The sequence below is a fragment of the Oryctolagus cuniculus genome, chromosome 11 (genome assembly GCF_051225735.1).
Source record: "Oryctolagus cuniculus isolate XC-2025 breed Fujian yellow rabbit chromosome 11, ASM5122573v1, whole genome shotgun sequence".
Lineage (NCBI taxonomy): Eukaryota > Metazoa > Chordata > Mammalia > Lagomorpha > Leporidae > Oryctolagus > Oryctolagus cuniculus.
Window position 1 is genome coordinate 54,556,271 of NC_142877.1, and position 22,327 is coordinate 54,578,597.

General features: G+C 43.9%; 1 protein-coding gene across 6 annotated transcripts in view; it reads right to left on the reverse strand.

Annotated features, from left to right (window-relative positions):
* Window positions 1-22,327, reverse strand: part of TFCP2 (transcription factor CP2) — a 69,649-nt gene that overhangs the window by 16,454 nt on the left and 30,868 nt on the right. For 5 of the 6 annotated variants that reach the window (XM_051846295.3, XM_051846294.3, XM_070052245.2 and 2 more), the window contains exons 2-6: window positions 14,078-14,229; window positions 12,726-12,802; window positions 11,091-11,196; window positions 4,275-4,381; window positions 646-798 (exon numbers count right to left, since the gene is read on the reverse strand). In XM_051846295.3, coding sequence (XP_051702255.3) covers window positions 646-798; window positions 4,275-4,381; window positions 11,091-11,196; window positions 12,726-12,802; window positions 14,078-14,229 — 595 coding nt within the window. Of the gene's footprint in view, window positions 1-645; window positions 799-4,274; window positions 4,382-11,090; window positions 11,197-12,725; window positions 12,803-14,077; window positions 14,230-17,835; window positions 18,022-22,327 lie in introns of all 6 variants that reach the window. The other variant, XM_089308362.1, reaches the window with a different exon arrangement.

Sequence of the window (22,327 nt, forward strand, 5' to 3'; positions counted from 1 at the left end):
ATATCTGTAGCTAACCAATATGGGAAGATCTTTAATGCCCATTTTCACTGAAAAAAGTTGTTTTGAAACAAGTCATACAATACAATCCCATCTGTGCTTCAAAGAAAGGAAAACAGGTGTATATCTATATACACATGCACACTGATCCATGGAAGAGGACTGAGAGGATTCACCAAATAATGACCACGCCCGCCTCTGGAGAAGGCTGGGCAGTCAGGTTAAGAATGGGAAAGGGGATTTTCAGTGTCATGCTCTGAATACTTCTTTATTACTGAATCTCTTGCAATGAGGACAGACTATCTACATGAAAAAAATAAGGATCAAAATAAGAAGAGGCAATCAAGTCTGCATGTAACCAAAATAGTCAAGTTTCCAGAATTTTCATGCTTTGTAAGACCTTGTAACTTCATCGGGCTTTAAGAGTTTTCACTGAAAATTCACACTTCAGATCTAGCCCCCTTTTCCACAATCCCATTATCCCACGCCCACCTCCTCATAAATTTCATCAGGTAGGTATCTTACTAATTATTTCAATGACTTTGGATCCAACTGAGTGTCCACAGATGTTACCTGCAAACTTGATAAGTGTTAAGACAGAAAGGTAAGGACAAAGGACCCAAAGGCCACCAGAGGGCCCAGGGAAACCTTGAAGACTTTGATCTGGCAGCTGGCTGAGTGCAAGTGCTCAGTGTATTCCCCATTCTCATTCTCCTTGAAGGTGTCGATTTGTACTCGGAACGGCACGCCCTTTTCTCCACCATGCTTCCTCATAGTGAACTCTGTGCTGATACAGTGCACCTGAAAAAGCACACCAAAGCTTCAGTACCACCAGCTAGCCAAACCAGTCAGCAAGGATAACAGCAAAATTTCTAATACACATTGTGGACATCTACAAAAAGCTTGCTGCCATTCTATGGTCCTCAAGAACTTACAGTCTAATGGAGGAAATGAGAAAAATCTGAATAACTTACAAATGCAAACAAAGTAAATGTAAAGATCTAATGCTAACTGAAGCATTCTTCCTGTGAAGAAACCAAGTTCATTAACTGCTTCAGAGAATTAACGTGAAAAAGAAATGATTTCTGTTAATAAATGTTTCCATGACTTAAAGGTAGATTTCAAAAACAGGAGGTACCATGCTGGGGACATAATAAAACTGAAATTGAGGCTTGCGTTGGGACACAGCAGGTAGAGCCTCCACCTGCAACACTGGAATCCTATACAGGGCTCTGGTTTGTGTTCCAGGCACTCCACTTCCAATCCAGCTCCCTGCTAATGTGCCTGGGGAAGCAGAAGATGGCCCAAGTGTTTGGACCCCTGCACCCACATGGGAGACCTGGATGAAGCTCCTGGCTCCTGGCTCCAGCCTGGACCAGCACTGGCTGTTGCAGCCATCTGCAGAGTGAACCAGTGGATGAAAGATCTCTCTCGTTTTCTCTCTCTACCTCTCTCTATATAACTCTGACTTGAAAAATAAATTAAAAAAACTTTAAAAAAATTAAATCTGAAACCTCATAGCAACAGGAGAGAAAAAGGTTTGTCCAGCTATTGCATAAAATCTAACACTAGCAAATCTTTTACTTTTTTTTTTTTTTAAGTAATAGAAACAGGCTTTATTCAGAACTATCACATTGGTGGGAAAGAGGTCTCAGTTTAGAACTGTGTTCCATTCTTTAGATGTGGACAAATGGACTCTTCTAGCCAAAGAGCAGGACCAAGTTCAGTGGATGAAAAATTACTAAGAGGAACATCACGGATAGTGAATTCTGGTTCAACAGAGCTAACAGGGTTCCTGACGAAGGGAGACTGGGGAGAACAGATACCCAGGGTGGAGATAAGGTGATGAGATACGCAGGGTAACCACATAATGAGGGCTGGGGACTCTCCCTAAGTGTTTGCTACCACAGGTGACATAGGCCAGACAAGAAGGGATGCCAAGGCTAATAAGGCTGAAAAGAGCCTAGAAGAGCCTAATGGAAGTTTAATCTAGGGGACAGTCTTTGTAAATAGTATTATGAGGCCAGGAGAATTGTGGCATCACTTGATATAAAATGTCAGAAAACAGGGGCAGTGCAGCACCGGCATCCCATGTGGGCGCCAAGTCAACCCCAGCTGCTCCACTTCTGACTCAGCTCCCTGCTAATGCACCTCAGAAAGCAGCGGAGAAGGGCCCAAGTGGTGGGGCCCCTGCACCGACATGGGAGATCTGGAAGAAGCTCTTGGCTCCTGGCTTTGGCCTGGCCCAGTCCTGGCCATTGCAGCCGTTTGGGAAGAGAACCAGTAGGTGAAGATCTCTTCCTTTCTCTTTCTCTCTCTCTCTCTCTCTCTCTTACACTAATTCTGACTTATAAGTAAATTAAAAATAAACCTTTTTAAAAATGTCAGAGAATAAGGCCGGTGCCGCGGCTCACTAGGCTAATCCTCCGCCTAGCGGCGCCGGCACACCGGGTTCTAGTCCCGGTCGGGGCACCGGATTCTGTCCCGGTTGCCCCTCTTCCAGGCCAGCTCTCTGCTGTGGCCAGGGAGTGCAGTGGAGGATGGCCCAGGTGCTTGGGCCCTGCACCCCATGGGAGACCAGGAAAAGCACCTGGCTCCTGGCTCCTGCCATCGGATCAGCGCGATGCGCTGGCCGCAGCGCGCCGGCCGCGGCGGCCATTGGAGGGTGAACCAACGGCAAAGGAAGACCTTTCTCTCTCTCTCTCTCTCTCTCTCAGTGTCCACTCTGCCTGTCAAAAAATAAAAAAATAAATAAAAAATAAAAAAAGAACAAGTTATAATAAAAAAAGTCAGAGAATAAAGAAATAGAAATTAAACAATATTTTGAGTGTAGATATTCTGAGTTCTTTAAAAGAAAAAAATTACAAACTTTTGAGTATGCTGCAGCTTTTACATTCTAAATAAGGCAAAGAGCAATCACTGTTTAAACAAACACTTTGAGATCCTCTTCCTTTAAAAAAAAAAAAGTATTAATGAGATCAAAAGGGAGAAATCTACTGTAAATCATCTCCAGCCCTAACAGACCCTTTTCTTTTCTTGCTATGACCTTTTTTTTTTTTTTTTTTTTTTTTTGACAGGCAGAGTGGACAGTGAGAGAGAGAGAGACAGAGAGAAAGGTCTCCCTTTGCTGTTGGTTCACCCTCCAATGGCCGCCACGGCCGGTGCACCACGCTGATCCGATGGCAGGAGCCAGGTACTTATCCTGGTCTCCCATGGGGTGCAGGGCCCAAGTACTTGGGCCATCCTCCACTGCACTCCCTGGCCACAGCAGAGAACTGGCCTGGAAGAGGGGCAACCGGGATAGAATCCAGCGCCCCGACCGGGACTAGAACCCAGTGTGCCAGCGCCGTAAGGCAGAGGATTAGCCTAGTGAGCTGCTGCGCCGGCCTCTTGCTATGACCTTATAAGAGGCTGAGAGTAAGACTGATGAAACTTGGCCGGCACCACGGCTTACTAGGCTAATCCTCTGCCTGCGGCATCAGCACCCCGGGTTCTAGTCCCAGTCGGGGTGCTGGATTCTGTCCCAGTTGCTCCTCTTCCAGTCCAGCTCTCTGCTGTGGCCCAGGAGTACAGTGAAGGATGGCCCAAGTGCTTGGGCCCTACACCCACATGGGAGACCAGGAGAAGCACCTGCTCCTGGCTTCAGATCAGTGCAGCGCACTGGCCGTGGCGGCCTTTTGGGGGGTGAACCAATGGAAAAAGGAAGACCTCTCTCTCTCTTTCTCTCACTAACTCTGCCTGTCAAAAAAAAAAAACCAACACAAAACTGATGGAATTTTATTAAGGCTGATGGAATCTTGTCTAACTGACCGCTTTTTAGCCTGAATAAATTACTTCTTTAAGATTCAGACTATTCCTGCTGTACAGAAATATAAGCCACTATTATATAAGCCACTAATATTACAAACAAGGATTTCAAGGAATCCACTCAAAGAATATAATCAGATACACAAATCAAGTTTTAACTATAGAGTTGCTCAAGATAACTTTATGGATATTAATGAAAAACCAAGACAATCTAAATGCTAAGTAACTGTTAGGTGAGTTATGGTACAACCAAAGTATGAAATATTATGGCATCATTAGTCAGCATTCTGGGGAGATACTAGTAACAAACTGAGAAAAGTAGAAGAGAGCAATTCCGAAACTCCTCAGCACTCTCTGGCACATGTTGACAGCCAGCATCCTGTAAAGATTTCAAACCGAACATGTTTTATGCTCATAAAACATTGGCTGTAACAGATGCTTAGTAGAAAGGAAGCACACTTGGGCCTTACCTGAATAAACACGGACGTCCTCTTTGCAGGATCCCACAGGAATTCTACTGTGTTTAGCTGGTTTGGATTAGCCCTAGGATCGATTATACCTACAGACATTGGGATATCTAAGAAACAAAATGGCAATCATTGAACAAGTGAGAACCACCTGGTTTTAAGTAAGAAAGCACTGATTCTTATATTACTTGTCCCTAGTTACCCCGGTTTTTCCGTATCACATCCTAAATTTCTTCAGTGCCTCTGAGAAAGGTTTCACTAGAGTTAAAATTGACTTAAAGGGGCCAGCACTGTGGCACAGCAGGTTAAGCTGTGGCCTGCAGTACAACACCCCATACGCACACAGGACTGAGTCCCAGGTGCTCCACTTCCAATCCAGCTACTGCTAATGCACCTGGGAAAGCAGTAGAAGATGGGCCAAGTCCCTGGGCCCCTGCATCCACATGGGAGGCCTGGAAGAAGCTCCTGGCCTCAGCTTGGCTGAGGTTGTGACCACTCAAGGAATGAACCAGTGGTTGGAAGACTTCTCCTTCTCTCTGTGTGTGTAACTCTACCTTTCAAATAAATAAATAAATCATTTAAAAAAAAGTAATGAAGTACTTTCTTCTGATTACCTTTTTCCACTTTAACAAGCTTTGGTTTTTTGTTTGTTTTTGAGAGGCAGAGAGAGAGAGAGAGAGAGAGAATCTCCCACCCACTAGTTAACTCCCCAAATGCCTGGGAGCCAGGAATTCAACCCGGGTCTCCTAAGTGATGTCCCAAGCAGGGTTCTAAGTGATGTGCCAAGCACTCTCCCCTAAAAGTTTTAAACTAAAGTGAATTAGGGATAGAATTTGACCTAGTGGTTAAGACACTTGTGCCCCACATCAGAGTGACTGGGTTTAAGTCCCAGTTCCACTCACAATTCTAGCTTCATGTTAATGCACACCCTGGGAGGCAGCAGGTAACGGCACACATCACTGGGCTCCTGCCACCCACTCAGATGTGGACTGAGTTCCCAGCTTGCAGCCTCGGCCTGTCCCAGCCTGACCCAAAGCCACTGAATATGTCTGGGGAGGAAACCAACAAACACAAGCTTACTCGCTTGCTCTCTCTCTGCTTCTCAAATAAATAAATATGGAGTAAATATTAGGCACAATGGTTAAAACAATGCTTAGGATGCCTTTTATTGGCGTGCCCAGGATTCAAGTCCCACTTCCACTTCCGATAGCAGCTTCCTACTAATGTGCACCTTGGGAGAAAGCAAGTGATGGCTCAATTAACTGAGCCCTGCCACCCACACAGGAGACCCAGATGAAGTTCCGGCCCCTGGCTTTGCCTTGGCCCAGCCCCAGCTTTTGCAGACATTTGAAGAATGAACCAGCAGATCCAAAATCTTGCTCTTTCCCTCTGTCTTTCAAATAAAATGAAAATTAATTTTCTAAAATTTGTAATCAATCTCTTTAAAAATACAATGTTTAATTTTTTATAGTTTTTAAAGATTTATTAATTTATTTGAAAGGTAGAACAACATTGAGAAAAAGAAAGAGAGACATTTAGAGAGATCTTCTACTGGTTCACTTCTCCAAATGGCTGCAACTACTGGGTCTGAACCAGGTCAAAGCCAAGAACCAGGATCTCCATCTGGGTCTCCCACGTGGGTGGCAGGGGCTCAAATACTTGGGCCATCTTCTGATGCCTTCCAAGGTGCATTAGAAGGAAGCTAGATTGGAAGCAGAACAGCCAGGACTTCAACCAGTGCTACAATACAGGAAGCCAGTGGTGTAAGCCGTAACTGGCTATACCACAACGCCAGCCCCTGGAATGAAATTTTCTTTTTTTTTATTTTACTTTTTTTTTTTTTTTTTTTTTTTGATAGGCAGAGTTAGAAAGTGAGAGAGAGACAAAGAGAAAGGTCTTCCTTCCATTGGTTCACCCCCAAAATGGCTGCCACGGCCGGCGCGCTGCGCTGATCCGAAGCCAGGAGCCAGGTGCTTCCTCCTGGTCTCCCATGCAGGTGCAGGGCCCAAGTACTTGGGCCACCCTCCACTGCCTTCCTGGGCCACAGTAGAGAGCTGGACTGGAAGAGGAGCAACCGGGACTAGAACCCAGGGTGCCGGCACCGCAGGCGGAGGCGTGGCGCCGGCCTAAAATAAAATTTTCTAAAAGGGCAACTTAAAGGTAGTTTTCATTTAATTTGCCAAAATTCTACTTACAGACAAAGTCAACTCACTAGTTCTATGGTCATGAAAATTGTAATTTATAATCTGTTTCACCAATAATCTTAAGATTACTGTTAGAAGTACATTATAGGGTCACTATAGAAGAGTAAAGCAGAATGTCTGTATGATGGTAGAAAGCATCAAATGGGAAAAATTTAACACAAAGACTGGTTTCTATAACAAAATAACAAACCTTTTGCTGAAGAGGAAAACTAAAATGAATGAGTTTCAGAATTTTGTTTTGGCCAGCATTGTGGTGTAGGGGGTAAAGCTGCCGCCAGTATCCCCAGCACCCTCTATGGGGGCCCAGTTCAAGTCCTGGCTGCTCCATTTCCAATGCAGCTCCCTGCTAATGGCCTGGTAAAGCAAAAGAAGATGGCCCAAGTGCTTAGGCCCCTGCCACCCACATAGGAGACCTGGAAGAAGCTCCAGGCTCTTGGCTTCAGCCTGGCTCAGCACTGGCCATTGAGGCCATCTGGGGAATGAACCAGCAAATCGAAGATCTCTCTCTTTCTCTCCCTATCTCTCCGTAGCTCTTTCAAATAAATAAATATACCTTTAATTTTTTTTGTTTTGAATTCCACATGGCAGATACTCAAATATCATTCTCTGACTTCTCCTATAGTCAAACTGGTGAAATACGGCTAGGTAATATTATTTATTATAAAAACCACTATAACTATACTATTGCTTTGGTATAAATGATTCAAACAAGAAAGCATTCAATGGGTTCCACTTTACAGTGTTTTCTCAGGTAAAATGCAAATGAGTCTGACTTACATTTGTGTAACCCAGGGGTAGGCGTTTGGCCTAACGGCTATGCTGCTTCTCAGGACTCCTGTAACCCATACATAGTGCCTGGGCTGCTCCCAATTCCAGCTCCCTTTTAATGTGTACTCTGAGGGGAAGTAGTGATGGATCAAGTACTTGGGTTCCTGTCACCTGAACTGAGTTCCTGACCCTCAGCCTCAGCCTGCCCCAGCTGCTACAGGCATTTGGGGAATGAACCAGCATTTGCGCGTTCTTTTATCTCAAATAAATTAATAAGTAGATACGAATAAACCTTTAACTATATTTACCAATAGCAGATATTAACCAATAGTAAAACAAAGACATAGATAAGTTTGTCTAGGAAAAGACTGCATGTGTGTTTGTTAAAATCCTTTTCTAGGGCGGTTGTTATGGCGTAGCGGGTAAAGCCACCACCTGCAACGCCAACATCCCATATGGGCACTGGTTCAGTCCCAGCTGCCCCACTTCTGATCCAGCTCCATGCTAACGTGCCTGGGAAAGCAGCAAAACATGGTCCAAGTCCTTGGGCCCTTGCACCCATATGCGAGACCCAGCAGAGGCTGCTGGCTTCAAACCGGCCCAGCTCTGGCCATTGTGGCCATTTGGGGAGTGATCCAGCAGATGGGAGATTTCTGCCTGTCCCTCTTTCTCTGTAACTCTGCCTTTCAAATAAATAATTGTTTTGTAAATCTCTTTCCTTATATCTTATGATTTAGGAAAAACTAATCCTATTCTGTGTAGCAAAACAGTAGAAAAAACTTGAACTACAACCAAAGAGACATTCTGATTCCAGAATTCCCACTTTAGATAAAACACACCACTGATTTGGTTCTCAGTTGTTAGTAAAATCAAGAAACTTTCAGCGTACATGGGGGGAAAAAATGGCCCCCTTTATATACTATTCAAGACAAAATAATGAGACATGGAATAGCCAAAACAATCCTGAAAAAGAGCCAACATGGAGGCTTCCTGCTTCCTGACTTCAATGCTTACTACCAAGGCTACACTTATCAAAACAGGTATAAATCCATACACATAGATATACACAAATGGGACATAATAGAAAGGCCAGAAATAATTCTTCAAATATAAGGTCAAACAAATTTCAACAGGGTGCCAAGACCATTCAGTGTGGGGAAAAAATAGTCTTTTCAACAAATGATAAATAGTGGGGAAACTGGATGTCCACATGTAAAAACTGACTCAAAATGGATCCATGACATGAATGTAAGACCTAAAACTATAAAACTCTTACACGAAAATATGGGAAAAGCTTCATGACACTACCAATGATTTCTTGGATATGACACCAAAAAATACAATCAACTTAAAAACCTTTGTGAATCAAAAAACACTCTCAATTTAGAGAAATGTCAACCCACAGAATGGGAGAAAACATTTGAATATGATATATCTGATAGGGGGCTAATATCTAGTATATATAAAGGATTCCTGGGGCCGGTATTGTGGCACAGGTTAAGCCAATGCTTGCGACACTGGTACTCAGAATGCCAGTTTAAGTCCCAGCTGCTTTGTTTCCAATCCAGCTCCCCACTAATGCATCTGGGAAAGCAGCAGATGATAGCCCAAGTACTAACATTCCTGTCACCTACGTGGAAGACCTAGATGGAGCTCCAGGTTCCTGGCTTGGGCCTACACAGTCCTGGCCATAGTGACCATTTGGAGAGTGAGTCTGTGGATGGAATGGAAGATCTGTGTATGTGTGTGTGTGTGTGTGTGTGTATTCCTATCTCTGAGATACTCTTTCAAATAAATACATAAATCTTCAACAAATGTTTTTAAATGAAGAATTCCTACAATAATAAAATCAAATTCAATTTAAACATAGGAAAAAGACTTGAATAAACATTTTTCCAAGATATTCAAATGACAAAAAACAGTATGACGAGATGCTCAACATCAGTAATCATCAGGGATAAACAAAGCAAAATCACACCACGATACTGCTTTACACCTATCTGTACGGCTATCATCCAAGACAAAAAACCAGAAAGTAACAAGTGCTGGCAAGGACTGGAGGAAGTGGAACCTCTGAGCACTACTGGTAGGAGTGTAAAATGTACAGCCACTGTGGAAAATAACACAGTTCTTCAAAAACATTACTAGTTGGGGGCAAGCATTTGGTCCAGCAGCTACGACCCCACTGGGGATGTCCACACCCATGTCAGAGTGTCTGGGTTCGCTTCTATGTTGCTGGGCCCATCAGCTCTGCTCCTGATTCCAGCTTACTACCAATGAACCCCCTGGGAGACAACAGGTGATGGTTCAAGTGCTTGGGGCTCTGCCATATGGAGTTTCAGGCTCCTGGTCCAGCCCTGGTTGTTGTAGACATTTGGTAGCAGATAGTACTCTCTTTGTTTCTATCTTTCAAGTAAAATAAAAATCAAAGTATTGTAGCAGGCATTTCGTACAGCAGTGAAGATGCCAGCGAGGAATACCTATATTTACATAAAAGAATGCCTGGTTCCAGTTCTATCTACTCTGCTTCCAATCTGGCTTCCTGTTAACACAAAAGCTGGGAATCAGCAGATGACGGCTCAAATGTTTGGGTTCCTGCCATCCATGCGGGGCACTTGGGTGGAATTCCAGGATCCTTATTTCAGCCTGGCCCAGTCCTGGCTGTGTGGGCATTTGGGGAGTGAACCAGTGGGTAGACGATATCTCTCTCCTTGTGTCTGTCTCTGTCTCTCTTCCTTTCAAATAAAATGGAAATTAATCAATTTTTAATAAAAATAATTATATAATCCAGTAATTCTACTCCTTTTTTTCCCTATAGTGGCAGATTTTATTACTGTTCATGCATTTTCTTTTTTTTTTCTTAAAGATTTACTTATTTATTTGAAAAGTAGAGTTACAGAGAGAGAGGGAAAGAAAGAGAAAGATCTTCCATCCACTGGTTCATTCCCCAAATGGCTACAATGGCCAGAGCTGGGCCTATCCAAAGTCAGCAGCCAGGAGTTTCTTCTGGGTCTCCCACATGGGTCTAGGAGCCCAAGGACTTGGGCCATCTTCCACTGTGGTCCCAGGAGCATTAGCAGAGAGCTGGGTCAGAAGTGGAGCAGCTGGGACTTGAATCCATACCCATATGGGATGCCAGCATTGCAGATGGTGGCTTTACTTGTTATGCCACAACACCAGCCCAGAGCAATTCTACTTTCAGGCAAATACCCAAAAGAACTGAAAGCCCAATTCTCAATTATCTGTACATCTGTGTTTACAGTAGAATTATTCACAACAGTCAAAGGATAGAATCAACCCAGGTATTTATCGAAGGATGAGTGGATAAACAAAACGTGGTATACACATACAACAGAATATTACTCAGCCTTGAAAAAGAAGGAAATTCTAATATATGTTATATCATGGATGAACCTTGAAAACATTATGTTAAGTGAAAACGTTCATCACAAAGGACTAAATACTGTATGACTCTGTCTATATGGGCAGCCTAGACTAGACCAATTCATAGAGACAGTAAGTAGAATAGTGGTTATTAGGGGCTGGGGAGATGGCAGAATAGGAGTTCCTGCTTAATAGATACAATGTCTGTTTTGTACAATATTAAAAAGCAAAACAAAATCACTCTGAAGTGATGAATGTAACTGCTATGGAACTAAAGTGTTTATCCCTCCAACTTTAGTTTTGTTTTCATCAAACAAGTAACATTTTATGCTTAGTAAATAAAAGGGTCATGGTACTTGAGCCTCTTCAGCATCTGAATCAAGGCTAATGTCAAGTAAAGAAAAGCGAACTCTCAGTCCAGAGTCAGAGGCACTTGGTGTGCAATGCATTTCTCTGAACTCACCTATGTCAAGAATTCTGTCTCCAGGTCGGTTCCACCTCCAGCCCTCCAGCTGCTGATGTTCAGTGTACTGTAGTCTTCTGTCGTGGAACACTACACGGAATATACTCTAAGAGGAAACAACAAATTCAGGTGACCACTGGCTCTCTTGAATATCAGTGCTGACAAAGGAAAAGTGGTAGGCGTCACTACCAGTTGGTTTCTGGACACAAGCTAAAATTGCTTTTCCTAAGGTCTACTACACTCTAAAACCCACACCTACCAAACTCCATTTCAAGGCAAAGTTTATAACTTTTCAGATATAATGTTTACAATTAACTGGTACCACATGAAAACTTGGTCTACATGTCAGTCCTAACGTAAACAGGCAAGGACTCCTATCCAAGGCAAGTGCACCTGTCTCTCCTCTTACATCACATAACATCCAGCTCAGCATTTCATCTGGATAACCTACAGACACTGAGGAGAGGTAGGATCCCTTTCCAACAACTTTCCTTTTACTCTGTGGAAGTGTATCTCCCTCTACCCTTCACAGCACTGATAGAACTCCTGTCCCATTATGCTGTGGATTCTCCAAATCCTTACTGTCGGTCTACTCTAGACAAATGGAACTGCTACTCATCAACAGTAGCTTCTGTTTCCCTTTCTACAAGACTACATATTCAAAGAGACACTGAAGCTTCCCTAAAGATTGAGGTTATTGCACTCCACCCCAAAGAACTTCACTGAGCCAGGGGACTACCATGGAGTGGTAAACCTTCTGTCTCAGCAATTCTGAAAATTCCATGTAAAGAGGTTTACTCTGACCCCAAAGAAATAACACATCAATTTACCATTCTACCACAAGTTGTAGCAGTGAGACAAAGCATCATCAAGTCCTTACAGAAGCCAAAACAAAATTAGGAAAAAAATGCACAAGGGTGGTATTTAGCCTAGTGATTGAGATGCGGGTTAAGATGCCTGCATCCCACACCAGATTATCCGGGTTCCATCTCCAGCTCCAACTCCTGACTGCAGCTTCCTGCTAACACAGACTCCGGGAGGCAGCTGAGATGGCTCAAGTAATTGAGTTCCTGCCACCCCTGTGGGGAAACCTGGATTGTTTCCAGCTCTCAACTTCAGCACAGCCCCACCCAGCCCCAGGCACTGTAAGCATTTGGTGGGTGAACCAGCAGATGAGAACAGGCATGCTCTTGACCTATCCTGCTGTTTCTCAGGTAACTTTTTTTTTTTTTTTTTTTGGACAGGCAGAGTGGACAGTGAGAGAGAGACAGAGAGAAAGGTCTTCCTTTACTGTTGGTTCACCCTCCAATGGCCGCCGCGGCTGGCGTACCACACTGATCTGAAGGCAGGAGCCAGGTGCTTTTCCTGGTCTCCCATGGGGTGCAGGGCCCAAGCACTTGGGCCATCCTCCACTGTACTCCCTGGCCACAGCAGAGAGCTGGCCTGGAAGAAGGGCAACCGGGACAGAATCCAGCGCCCCAACTGATACTAGAACCCGGTGTGCCGGCGCCGCAAGGTGGAGGATTAGCCTATTGAGCCACGGCGCCGGCTTTCTCAGGTAACTTTTTAAAAACAATCATAAAAGGTCACTAAAATGATATTGCACAGAAGAATGATTTACTGATTTCCTTTTACCTTAACCAATTTGCCATTAATTTCTGGAAGCTCTCCAAGTTTCCTATTGTCTAGCATTCGGATTTCATAGGACTGTCCTAGAATAGAAATTACATATTATATTCATCTCAAATTAACTTTGCTATATTCACAAAGAATAAAATTCAGTTAGTTGAATATATGAGTATAATATAAATTAATTATCTCTTATCCAAAATGCTTGGGATCAAAAGTGTTTTTGGAATTTGGATTTTTTCTGATTTTGGAATATTGACTTATACACAGTGAGATAGCCTAGGGATTAGACCCAAGTGTAAACAGGAAATTACTCTGTTCCATATATACCTTTTATAGGTATAACTAAATGTAACTTCATACAATTTTTTTATGTGCCTGCATTTTTACTTCAATCCATCACATAAAGTCAGGTGTTGAATTTTCACCTGCAGCATCAAGTTGACGCACAAAAAGTTTTGGATCTGGAATCAGGGACTCTTGGCCTAAGGATGTTCTTTCCTTGTAATATTAGTATTAGTAACAACAACTAAGCACTGTGATAAAACATTCAAAATGTTCATGGAAAATGCACATTAAAAAATGTATATATTTCAAAATGTTTTGTACAAAAATAAATTTATCTAGGGCAGGCATTCGGTCTAGTAATTAAGACAAATGTCAAGTCTACCATATCCCAAATCAGAGCACCTGGGGTTCAAGTCCTGGCTCTAGCTCTTGGTGCCAGCTTCCTGCTAATGCATAAACTTGGGCAGCAGGTGATGGCTCAAGTGCTGGGTACCTGCCACCCACCTGGGAGATCTAGATTGAGTTCCTAGCTCTCTATTCCCCTCAAGCGGTGGGGAGGGGAGAGAGAAGCGCTGAGGACATCTGGAGAAGGAAGCAGCAAATGGGAGTTCTCGCTCTCAGATAATTTTTTTTTATTTTTAAAATAAACATTGTTTAATTCCATTTTCCATGAACTTTTTGAAGTACCTGAATACACTATATCGTTTAATCGACACAACTCTCCAAGACATTATCAACCCTGGATAAGGACGAGTTCAAGCACCTTGTCCAAGGCCACACAACCAGTAAAAAACAGAGGCAGCTGGAGTAATACTTCTCAGAGAGTAACCAGTGAGAATGTCTGGTGAACATGAATTAGAAAGAAGGAGTCAGGGACAAAAAATGACAGTTAGACAAAAGAAGCCAATAATATATCTAATTCTAATATGAAATTACTGAAATCTCACACATCTGAAGGCAGGTTTTGTCTGATAGATCATACTAGAAAGATCTAACTTTTTACATATCAGTGTACCCAATAATCTATCATGAATCCAGTAGGTCTGAATAATAACGAGGAAGCATCTAACCTTGATTGAGATATGTCAGGGTTTCATCATGGAGTTTCACTGCAGGTGAGGTGGCAGCACAAAGCACGTACTGGAAAGGTAGGATTTTATTCTCATTATCAGGAGGCAAACTTGACTCTTCTTGCTTAAAAATGGGCAATGCAAGGACATCACTAAAATAAAATAAACAAATGACTTACATTAATATCTGACAATGGGGCAAAAATAGATTTGTTGCTGAAAATTTTTAACTGTAATTTGCAGTGGAAAGCCATAAACACGACCCACTCTGGTGGGATTTCTTCCCAACCACACAGTCGAGATTACCTGCTGTGGCACTCTCCTGACAGACACTCACTGCTCAAACCACCCAAGCATCCAGAGAGTTTGTAGGAATCAGGGTTCCTAAAAGGAGTCTGAAAACGATACACAGAGTTCTAACATTTAAGTCCAGGCCACTTGATAATGTATTGCTTCACATAAAGCCACCAACATCTCTGTAATCACATCAGGTGCTCTACAAGCACTAGAAAGACTAAAACAACTTCTAGAATTCCTTAGAAGCCACATAAAAATAATAAATCAATGAGCAGTATAGGAGAGGTCTTCAAAAAGTTCATGGGAAACACTTAGAGGAAAAACCCATGCATAGATTTCAATTTTTTTGCATCAAAATTCCATTTCCCCACAAACCTTTCAAAGTATTCTCATGTATTTCAAGGTCATCTCAAATTCTGTGGATTTAAACTGAGATGTCTCTACCAGCTACTTCGACCAAAACAAAGTTTCTTCTGTCAGCTCATCTAAATTTGCAAACCTATGACAACCCAGCAACTTCTAGCATGCTAATCATGCTGCAAGCTAGTGGGAAAGTACTAGACTAAGACAGAAGTCCTAAGCTTCAGTCCCTGGAACCTGAGGCAGATTTTTGGCAAACTCCCCTGAATTTTCATTCCTTCATCTATAATATAGGAACTGTATTTGTTGTTAAGAACAGATACATGGGAGGCCAGCACTGTGGTACAGTGGGTTAAGCCACTACCTACAGTGCCAGCATTCCACATGGGCATCAGTTCGAGTCTCAGCTGCTCTACTTCTGACCCAGCTCCCTGTTAATGAGCCTGGGAAAGCAGCTGAGGATAGCCCAAGTGCTTGGGCCCCTGCACCCATGTGGGAGACCCAGAAGAAGCTCCTGGTTCCTGGCTTCAGCCTGGCCCAGCCCTGGCCCTTTTGGCCATTTGGGAAGTGATACAGCAGATGGAAGATCTCTCTCTCGCTCTCGCTCTCTCCTTCTCTCTGTAACTCTGCCTTTCAAATAAATAAATAAAATCTTTAAAAAATAAAAAAATAAAAAAAGAACAAATATATATATGAGAAAATATTTTTGGAAACCACACAGTGCTAAAACGAATCTAAAGGACTAACAGCGGTCTTTCCCTCATAAACTACAGGCATGGATAAGCGGGTAAGGATATCCTGGGCACTGGAGAAACTACCCTGATCAGCCTTCACTCCAAATTTTAAAAGGAGCTTAAGAATGCACCAAATTATAGGGTATCTCTATCTCTAAACAAGCAATGAAACTTCCTTTAAAGAACATGCACACACACTCACTCACCAACAGTTAAAAAGTCTAACAACCCAACGGCTGACATGAAGGTACAGTAATCAGACTCAGAACCTAAAATGATAAAACCACTTTAGAAAACAGTAGTTTCCTACAAAATGAAACACACATCTACCCTTTGACCTAGCAGTGACATCCAGAATTATTTTATCTAAGAAAAATGAAAAATAGAAGTCCATTCAAAGACTTATTCATGCATGCTGGCAGCATAAAAGCAAAAACTGGAAAGAACCTAAACGTTGGAATGGATGCACAAAATGTGGCACATTCATACAATGGACTCATTCAAATGAAAAAACGTGACAACACAGATGACTCCTACTGATATAAAGCCAAACGAAAAAGCTAGGTACAAACACTGCATACTATCTGATTCTATTTATCACAGGCAATGAACATCTGGCCAACGAGCCATATAAGGCCAGTGAAATCACTTGGTCTGTCCCTGCCAAGGAAACCATAGGCAGGACTCAAAATTCAATAAATCTATAGGAGGTTAATTTAAAAAAATATTTATTTATTTATTTGAAAGTCATAATTACAGAGAGAGAGAGATCTTCCATCTGCTAGTTCACTCCCAAAGTGGCCACAACAATGGCCAGGGCTGGGTTAGGCCAAAACCAAGAGCCAGGAGCTTCTTCCAGGTCTCCCATATGGGTTGCAGGGGCCCAAACACGTGGGCCATCTTCTGCTGCTTCTCCCTGGCCATTAGCAGGGAGCTGGATCAGAGGTGGGGAAGCTAGGACTTGAGCCGGTGCCCATGTGGAATGCCAGCATCACCACAATGCTGGCCCCAGGAGGTTAATTTCTGGTCATTTTGTATGGTCTGCAAATAATGTTATAAATATCCAAACAGCCCCTGGCAGTAAAGCAAAACTAAAGAGAACAGTGGATACCCTGCTAGGCAGGAACAGACTTGGAATGTACACTAGAGAACTTTGTGGGAAGGCACAAATGTTCTACACTACCACACTAGAACTCTAACTGCATATGAATTTTATTTAATAAAGAGGAATTTAGGGGCCGGCGCCGCGGCTCACTAGGCTAATCCTCCGCCTTGCGGCGCCAGCATACCAGGTTCTAGTCCCAGTCGGGGTGCCGGATTCTGTCCCAGTTGCCCCTCTTCCAGGCCAGCTCTCTGCTGTGGCCTGGGAGTGCAGTGGAGGATGGCCCAAGTGCTTGGGCCCTGCACCCCATGGGAGACCAGGATAAGTACCTGGCTCCTGCCATCGGATCAGCGCGGTGCGCCGGCGCAGCGCGCCAGCCGCAGCAGCCATTGGAGGGTGAACCAACAGTAAAGGAAGACCTTTCTCTGTCTCTCTCTCTCTCACTGTCCACTCTGCCTGTCGAAAATAAAAATAAATAAATAAAGAGGAATTTAATAAGGGATGAGGGATGGGTGGAGGTATAAATGATAAAAGGGTAGCAGCACATTACTGATTTTTTTAAAGATTTATTTAATTTATTCAAAAGACAGAGTTACAGAGAGAGGTAGAGCCGGGGGGGGGGGGGTTCCACCTGCTGGTTCACTTCCCAAATGACCACAATGGCCAGAGCTGAGCTGATCCGAAGCCAGGAGCCAAGAGCTTCTTCCGGGTCTCCCACGCGGGTGCAGGGACCCAAGGACTTGGGCCATCCTCTGCTGCCTCCCCAGGCCACAGCAGAGAGCTGGATCGGAAGTGCAGCAGCTGGGACTTGAACCGGTGCCATAAGGGATGCCGGCGCTGCAGGCAGGGGCTTTAACCTTCTGCACCACAGTGCCAGTCCCACATTACTGATTTTTAAAGCAAGGTGATGGCAAGGCGGCTCATCACATTATTCTGTTTATTTTGCATATGCTTGCAATTTTCTATACTAAAGTTTCCTTTAAAAAAGGTAAAAAATATGTTTAGATCACAGAGTACTTCTGGGTACGAGAAAAGGGGAACAGGAGACATGAAATAAACAACTGAGATTCCTTTAAAAGGTTAGAAGTCAGAGATCTAGTGATTCTTGCCAATATGCCCCACATTCAAAATGGAATACACTCAAACCTTTATAATACTATGCTTGTAAAATAAAACAAAGAGCTCAAAATTAATGTTTTACTATACAAAGATGAAAAGGCTGTTCCTTATATGCACCTACATACATACAGCAGCAATATACATACATTTTCCCCAATACACTGGAACACAGGGTCATCAAATGCAGGCAAAAACACTATTGATAGAAGGCTGATTTTGGGGCTGGCGCTGTTGCATAGCAGGTAAAGCTGCTGTCTGTAGTGCTGGCACCCCATAAGGGTGCCAGTTTAAGACCCGGCTGCTCCATTTCCGATGCAGCACTCTGCTGTGGCCTGGGAAAGCAGAGGAAGATGGTCTAAGTGCTTGAGTCCCTGCACCCACGTGAGCGACTCCGGCTTTCGATGGACCCAGCTCTGGCCGTTGCAGTCATTTGGGGAGTGAACCATCAGATGGAAAATCTCTCTCTCTGTCTCTTCCTCTCTTTGTGTAACTCTTTCAAACAAATAAATAAATCTTCAAAAAAAAATTTCTTTTACTGGGAGCTGGCATTGGAGGTTAAGCCTCCACCTGCAACACCGGCATCCCGTATGGATACTGGTTCAAGTCCCAGCTGCTCTACTTGTGATTCAGCTCCTCACTAATGAGCCTAAGAAAGCAGCAGAAGATGGACCAAGTAGTTGGGCCTCTGTACCCATGTGGGAGATCCAGAAGCAGTTCTGGGCTCCTAACTTACTTAACAGCATGGGAAGTTAATAAAAAGAATGGGAGGGTGGAAAAATCTTCTTATGTTAATGTCTAAAGAGCAAGAATATACATCATTAGTTGAATTCAATTAGCCTAGATACAAACCAATATTTATGAAATAGGTTTCTAGTTGCTTAAAAAATAATGCAAGGGGCTAGTGCTGTGGCATAGTGGGCTAAGCCTCCTCCTGAGGCATCAGTATCTCATATGGGTACCAGCTCAAGTCCCAGCTGCTCCTCTTCCAACCCAGCTCTCTGCTATGGTCTGGTAAAGCAGTGGAAGATGGTCCAAGCATTTTAGCCCCTGTACCCGCATGGAAGACCCAGAGGCGGCTCCTGGCCCCTAGCCATTGCAGCTATTTGGGGAGTGAACCAGCAGATGGAAGATAACTTTTCTCTCTGTCTCTCCCACTCTCTGTAACTCTGCCTCTCAAATAAATAAATAGAAACTTTAAAATAAAAAATGCAAAAGTCAGAACACAAAGGACGCTTTCCTCCTTTTTTGGTCTGGAGGTGTGTTTGCTTTGTTCGTATGAGTGAAGAATAGAGGAGGTTGGGAGTCTTTCTTACTGTCCATAGTAATTTGTCAGGTGAAACAAACTACTGTTCCCTTGAGACTACTTAAAGCTACAGAAGCATGGAGTTTTCAGGGCCAGCGCTGTGGCGCAGTAGGTTAAGCCTCTACTTGCGGTTCCAGCATCCCATATGAGCACTGGTTTGAGTCCTGGCTGCTCCATTTCTGATCCAGCTCCCTGCTAATGGCCTAGGAAAGCAGTGGAAGATGGTCCAAGCACTTGAGCTCCTGTATGCCTGTGGGAGATCTGGAAGAAGCTCCTGGCTCCTGAGTTTGGATCAGCCCAGCTCCAGCCATTGCAGCCATCTGGGAAGTGAATCAGCAGATTGAAGGTCTCTGTCTTTCCCTCTCTGCCTATAACTCTGCCTCTCAAATAAGTAATTCTTTCAAAAAAAAAAAAAAAAAGAGGCCGGCGCCACGGCTCAATAGGCTAATCCTCCACCTTGTGGCGCCGGCACACTGGGTTCTAGTCCCAGTTGGGGCGCCGGATTCTGTCACGGTTGCCCGTCTTTCAGGCCAGCTCTCTGCTGTGGCCAGGGAGTGCAGTGGAGGATGGCCCAAGTACTTGGGCCCTGCACCCCATGGGAGACCAGGAGAAGCACCTGGCTCCTGCCGTCGGATCAGCGTGGTGCGCCGGCCGCAGCACACCAGCCACGGTGGCCACTGGAGGGTGAACCAACGGCAAAGGAAGACCTTTCTCTCTGTCTCTCTCTCTCACTGTCCACTCTGCCTGTCCAAAAAAAAAAAAAAAAGGCATGGAGTTTTCTAGAAGCGTATTCTGTCCAAATTCTTCTACTTCTCAAAGTCCAGACGCTCCCCCAGCTCCCAACAAATAGTTCAGAAAATAAAGCAACATACACAAAATGTTAGGAACATAGTTTTAGTTTCTGGGAGACTTTACTGCCCTAGCAATCTGAAAAACATATCTGATGATGCCTTGTGTGGAAAGATTAGTGAAATTACTAGGAATCAAAGCAAACAGAATTTCACCAACAGCTCAACCTTTATGAACGTAGGGTGGTATTTTTCCTTCTCACATGTCACTGTCAAAACATAAAAAGAAAAAAAGGTGCTGCCAAGCAAGGTTAATGTAGAGTGATAGTTCCTGATTTTCTCAGCTTCAGGTAGCACTGCTTCTAAACCCCCATGACCAAGCAAAGCCTGTCATTTGGGACTGGATTTCTGACATTGATTCTAAAAGTTATCCCTATGATTAACTCAAGAAAGTAAAGCCAAATCAAACTCACAAGACTATATTTCCTCATCAGCAATTTTAAGATCTATAAAGCCCAAATATACTTGAATTATTCATGCTCTTGCTGCATCGTTTGCTATGGGAGCAAAAGAGTAGCACTCAGTTCCATATTTCCAGAGAAGCAGGCAAAAGATCATTGGTAAATACAGTTCTAGGCCCATGTGTCTACGCAAACAAAAACATTCAGCAAGAGATGGTTTTCAAGGAGTTTGCTCTTTTCTTACAGGCGGAAACCCACTCCAACAGACTCTAAGGAGTTGATGCCAATGTATAATTTGGCATTTTATGTCATTCTCTGATTGCTTCTTGCATTTCATTCATTTCAATGAAATTAAGCTTTTTAAAACAGATTTACTTATTTGATAGGAAAAGTGACAGAGAGAGAAAGAGACAGAGAGAGAGAGGTCTTTTCTATATGCTGGTTCACTCCCCAAATGGCCACAATGGCCAAGGCTGAGCCAAGCTGAAGCCGGGAGCCAGGAACTCTCTCAGGGTCTCCCATGTGTGGTAGGGGCCCAAACTCCTGGGCCATCTTCCGCTGCTTTCTCAGGCATATTAGCAGGGAGCTGGATTGGAAGTAGAGCAGCTAAAGCTCAAACCGGTGCTCACAGGGGACACCAGAGACATAGGCAGTGGATTAACCCGCTGCACCACAACAGAAACAGACAGACACAGAGAAAGATCTTCCATCTGCTGGTTTACTCTCCAAATGCCCACAACAGCATGGGATGGGCCAGGCTGAAACAAGCAGTCAGGAACTCCCAAGTGGGTTGTTGCACGTTAGAAGGATGCTGGGATCTGAAGCAGAACCAGACTCTGATACAGGATGTGGGTATCCCAAGCAGCATCTTAAACCCTGCGCCGAACGTCCAGCCCTGGACGCTCTCTGTTATGTATTCAGTAAATATTTGGTGACATGACTTCTACATTCTCCAGTAAACAATACTCAGCACTATATACATTGTGATCATTTTGCAACTACTGACACCTTTCCTATATCTGATCAAATACAAAGATACAGACACCTTACCCAATAAGTAACAAGTTAACAATGTACATTCCCCCAAGTAGAAATGGAGGCACAGCCAAAGTATGAGAAAAACAGAAGCAGTATCAAGAGTGATCTTTCCGGGCAGGCACTGTGGCATAGTAGACTAAGCCTCTGCCTGTGGTGCTAGCAACCCATACGGATCATGTCCCAGCTGCCTCACTTCTGATCCAGCTCTCTGCTATGGCCTGGGAAAGCAGCAGAAGATGGCCCAAGTGCTTGAGCCCCTGCAACTGCGTGGGAGACCTGGAAGAAGCTCCTGGGTCCTGGCTTTGGATTGGCCCCATTCCAGCCATTGTGGCCATTTAGGGAGTAAACCAGCGGATGGAAGACCTCTCTCTCTGTCTCTCCCTCTCTGTCTATAACTTTACCTCTCAAATTAAAAAAAAAAAAAAAAAAGGAAAGAAAAAGAAAAGAAGAGAAGTGATCTTTCCCATATCTAACAGGATTCCATCACAAGTTGCAGAGCAGCTCTCACAGGCTTCTTACACGAGGCCAATGCTTTGGACTAAGTTCCTGTAAGAGGCCCCAACAGACCAGGCTAGAAATCAAAATGGACTCACTCACCAAGCTGAAACTAAGCTGCTTATCTGACTCTGAGAAATCATGATTAAAGAGGTAATAGTCAAATATCCCTGCAAACAAGCCAGTTTCAATTGGCTTAATAATAAAATTCCCTTTTTGCCACAATCTTTCAGAAAAAAGAGAAAACCTGAAGTAACCTGATAGAACCAGTGATTCTGATTCTTCTATTGTCTGTCTCCCTCCCTGTCAGTACCTTACAAAAAAAAAAAAAAGTGAAATGACCAATTGTCGCTCCCCGTCTTCGTGGGGGAACGACACAAGACCCTGTGCTGTTCTTTCGTCTGCTCGGCCCTCCCCAGGTTTGCTGCTGGTTCTTCCCGGGTTGGCTACTATCCCTTCCACCTCCGTGGAAGGGCGGTTCCCCCTGGCCACATTCCCCACTTCCGCAGGGGAGCGGCACTCCGCCGGCCGGCTCTCTCGGGGGCTGCACAGG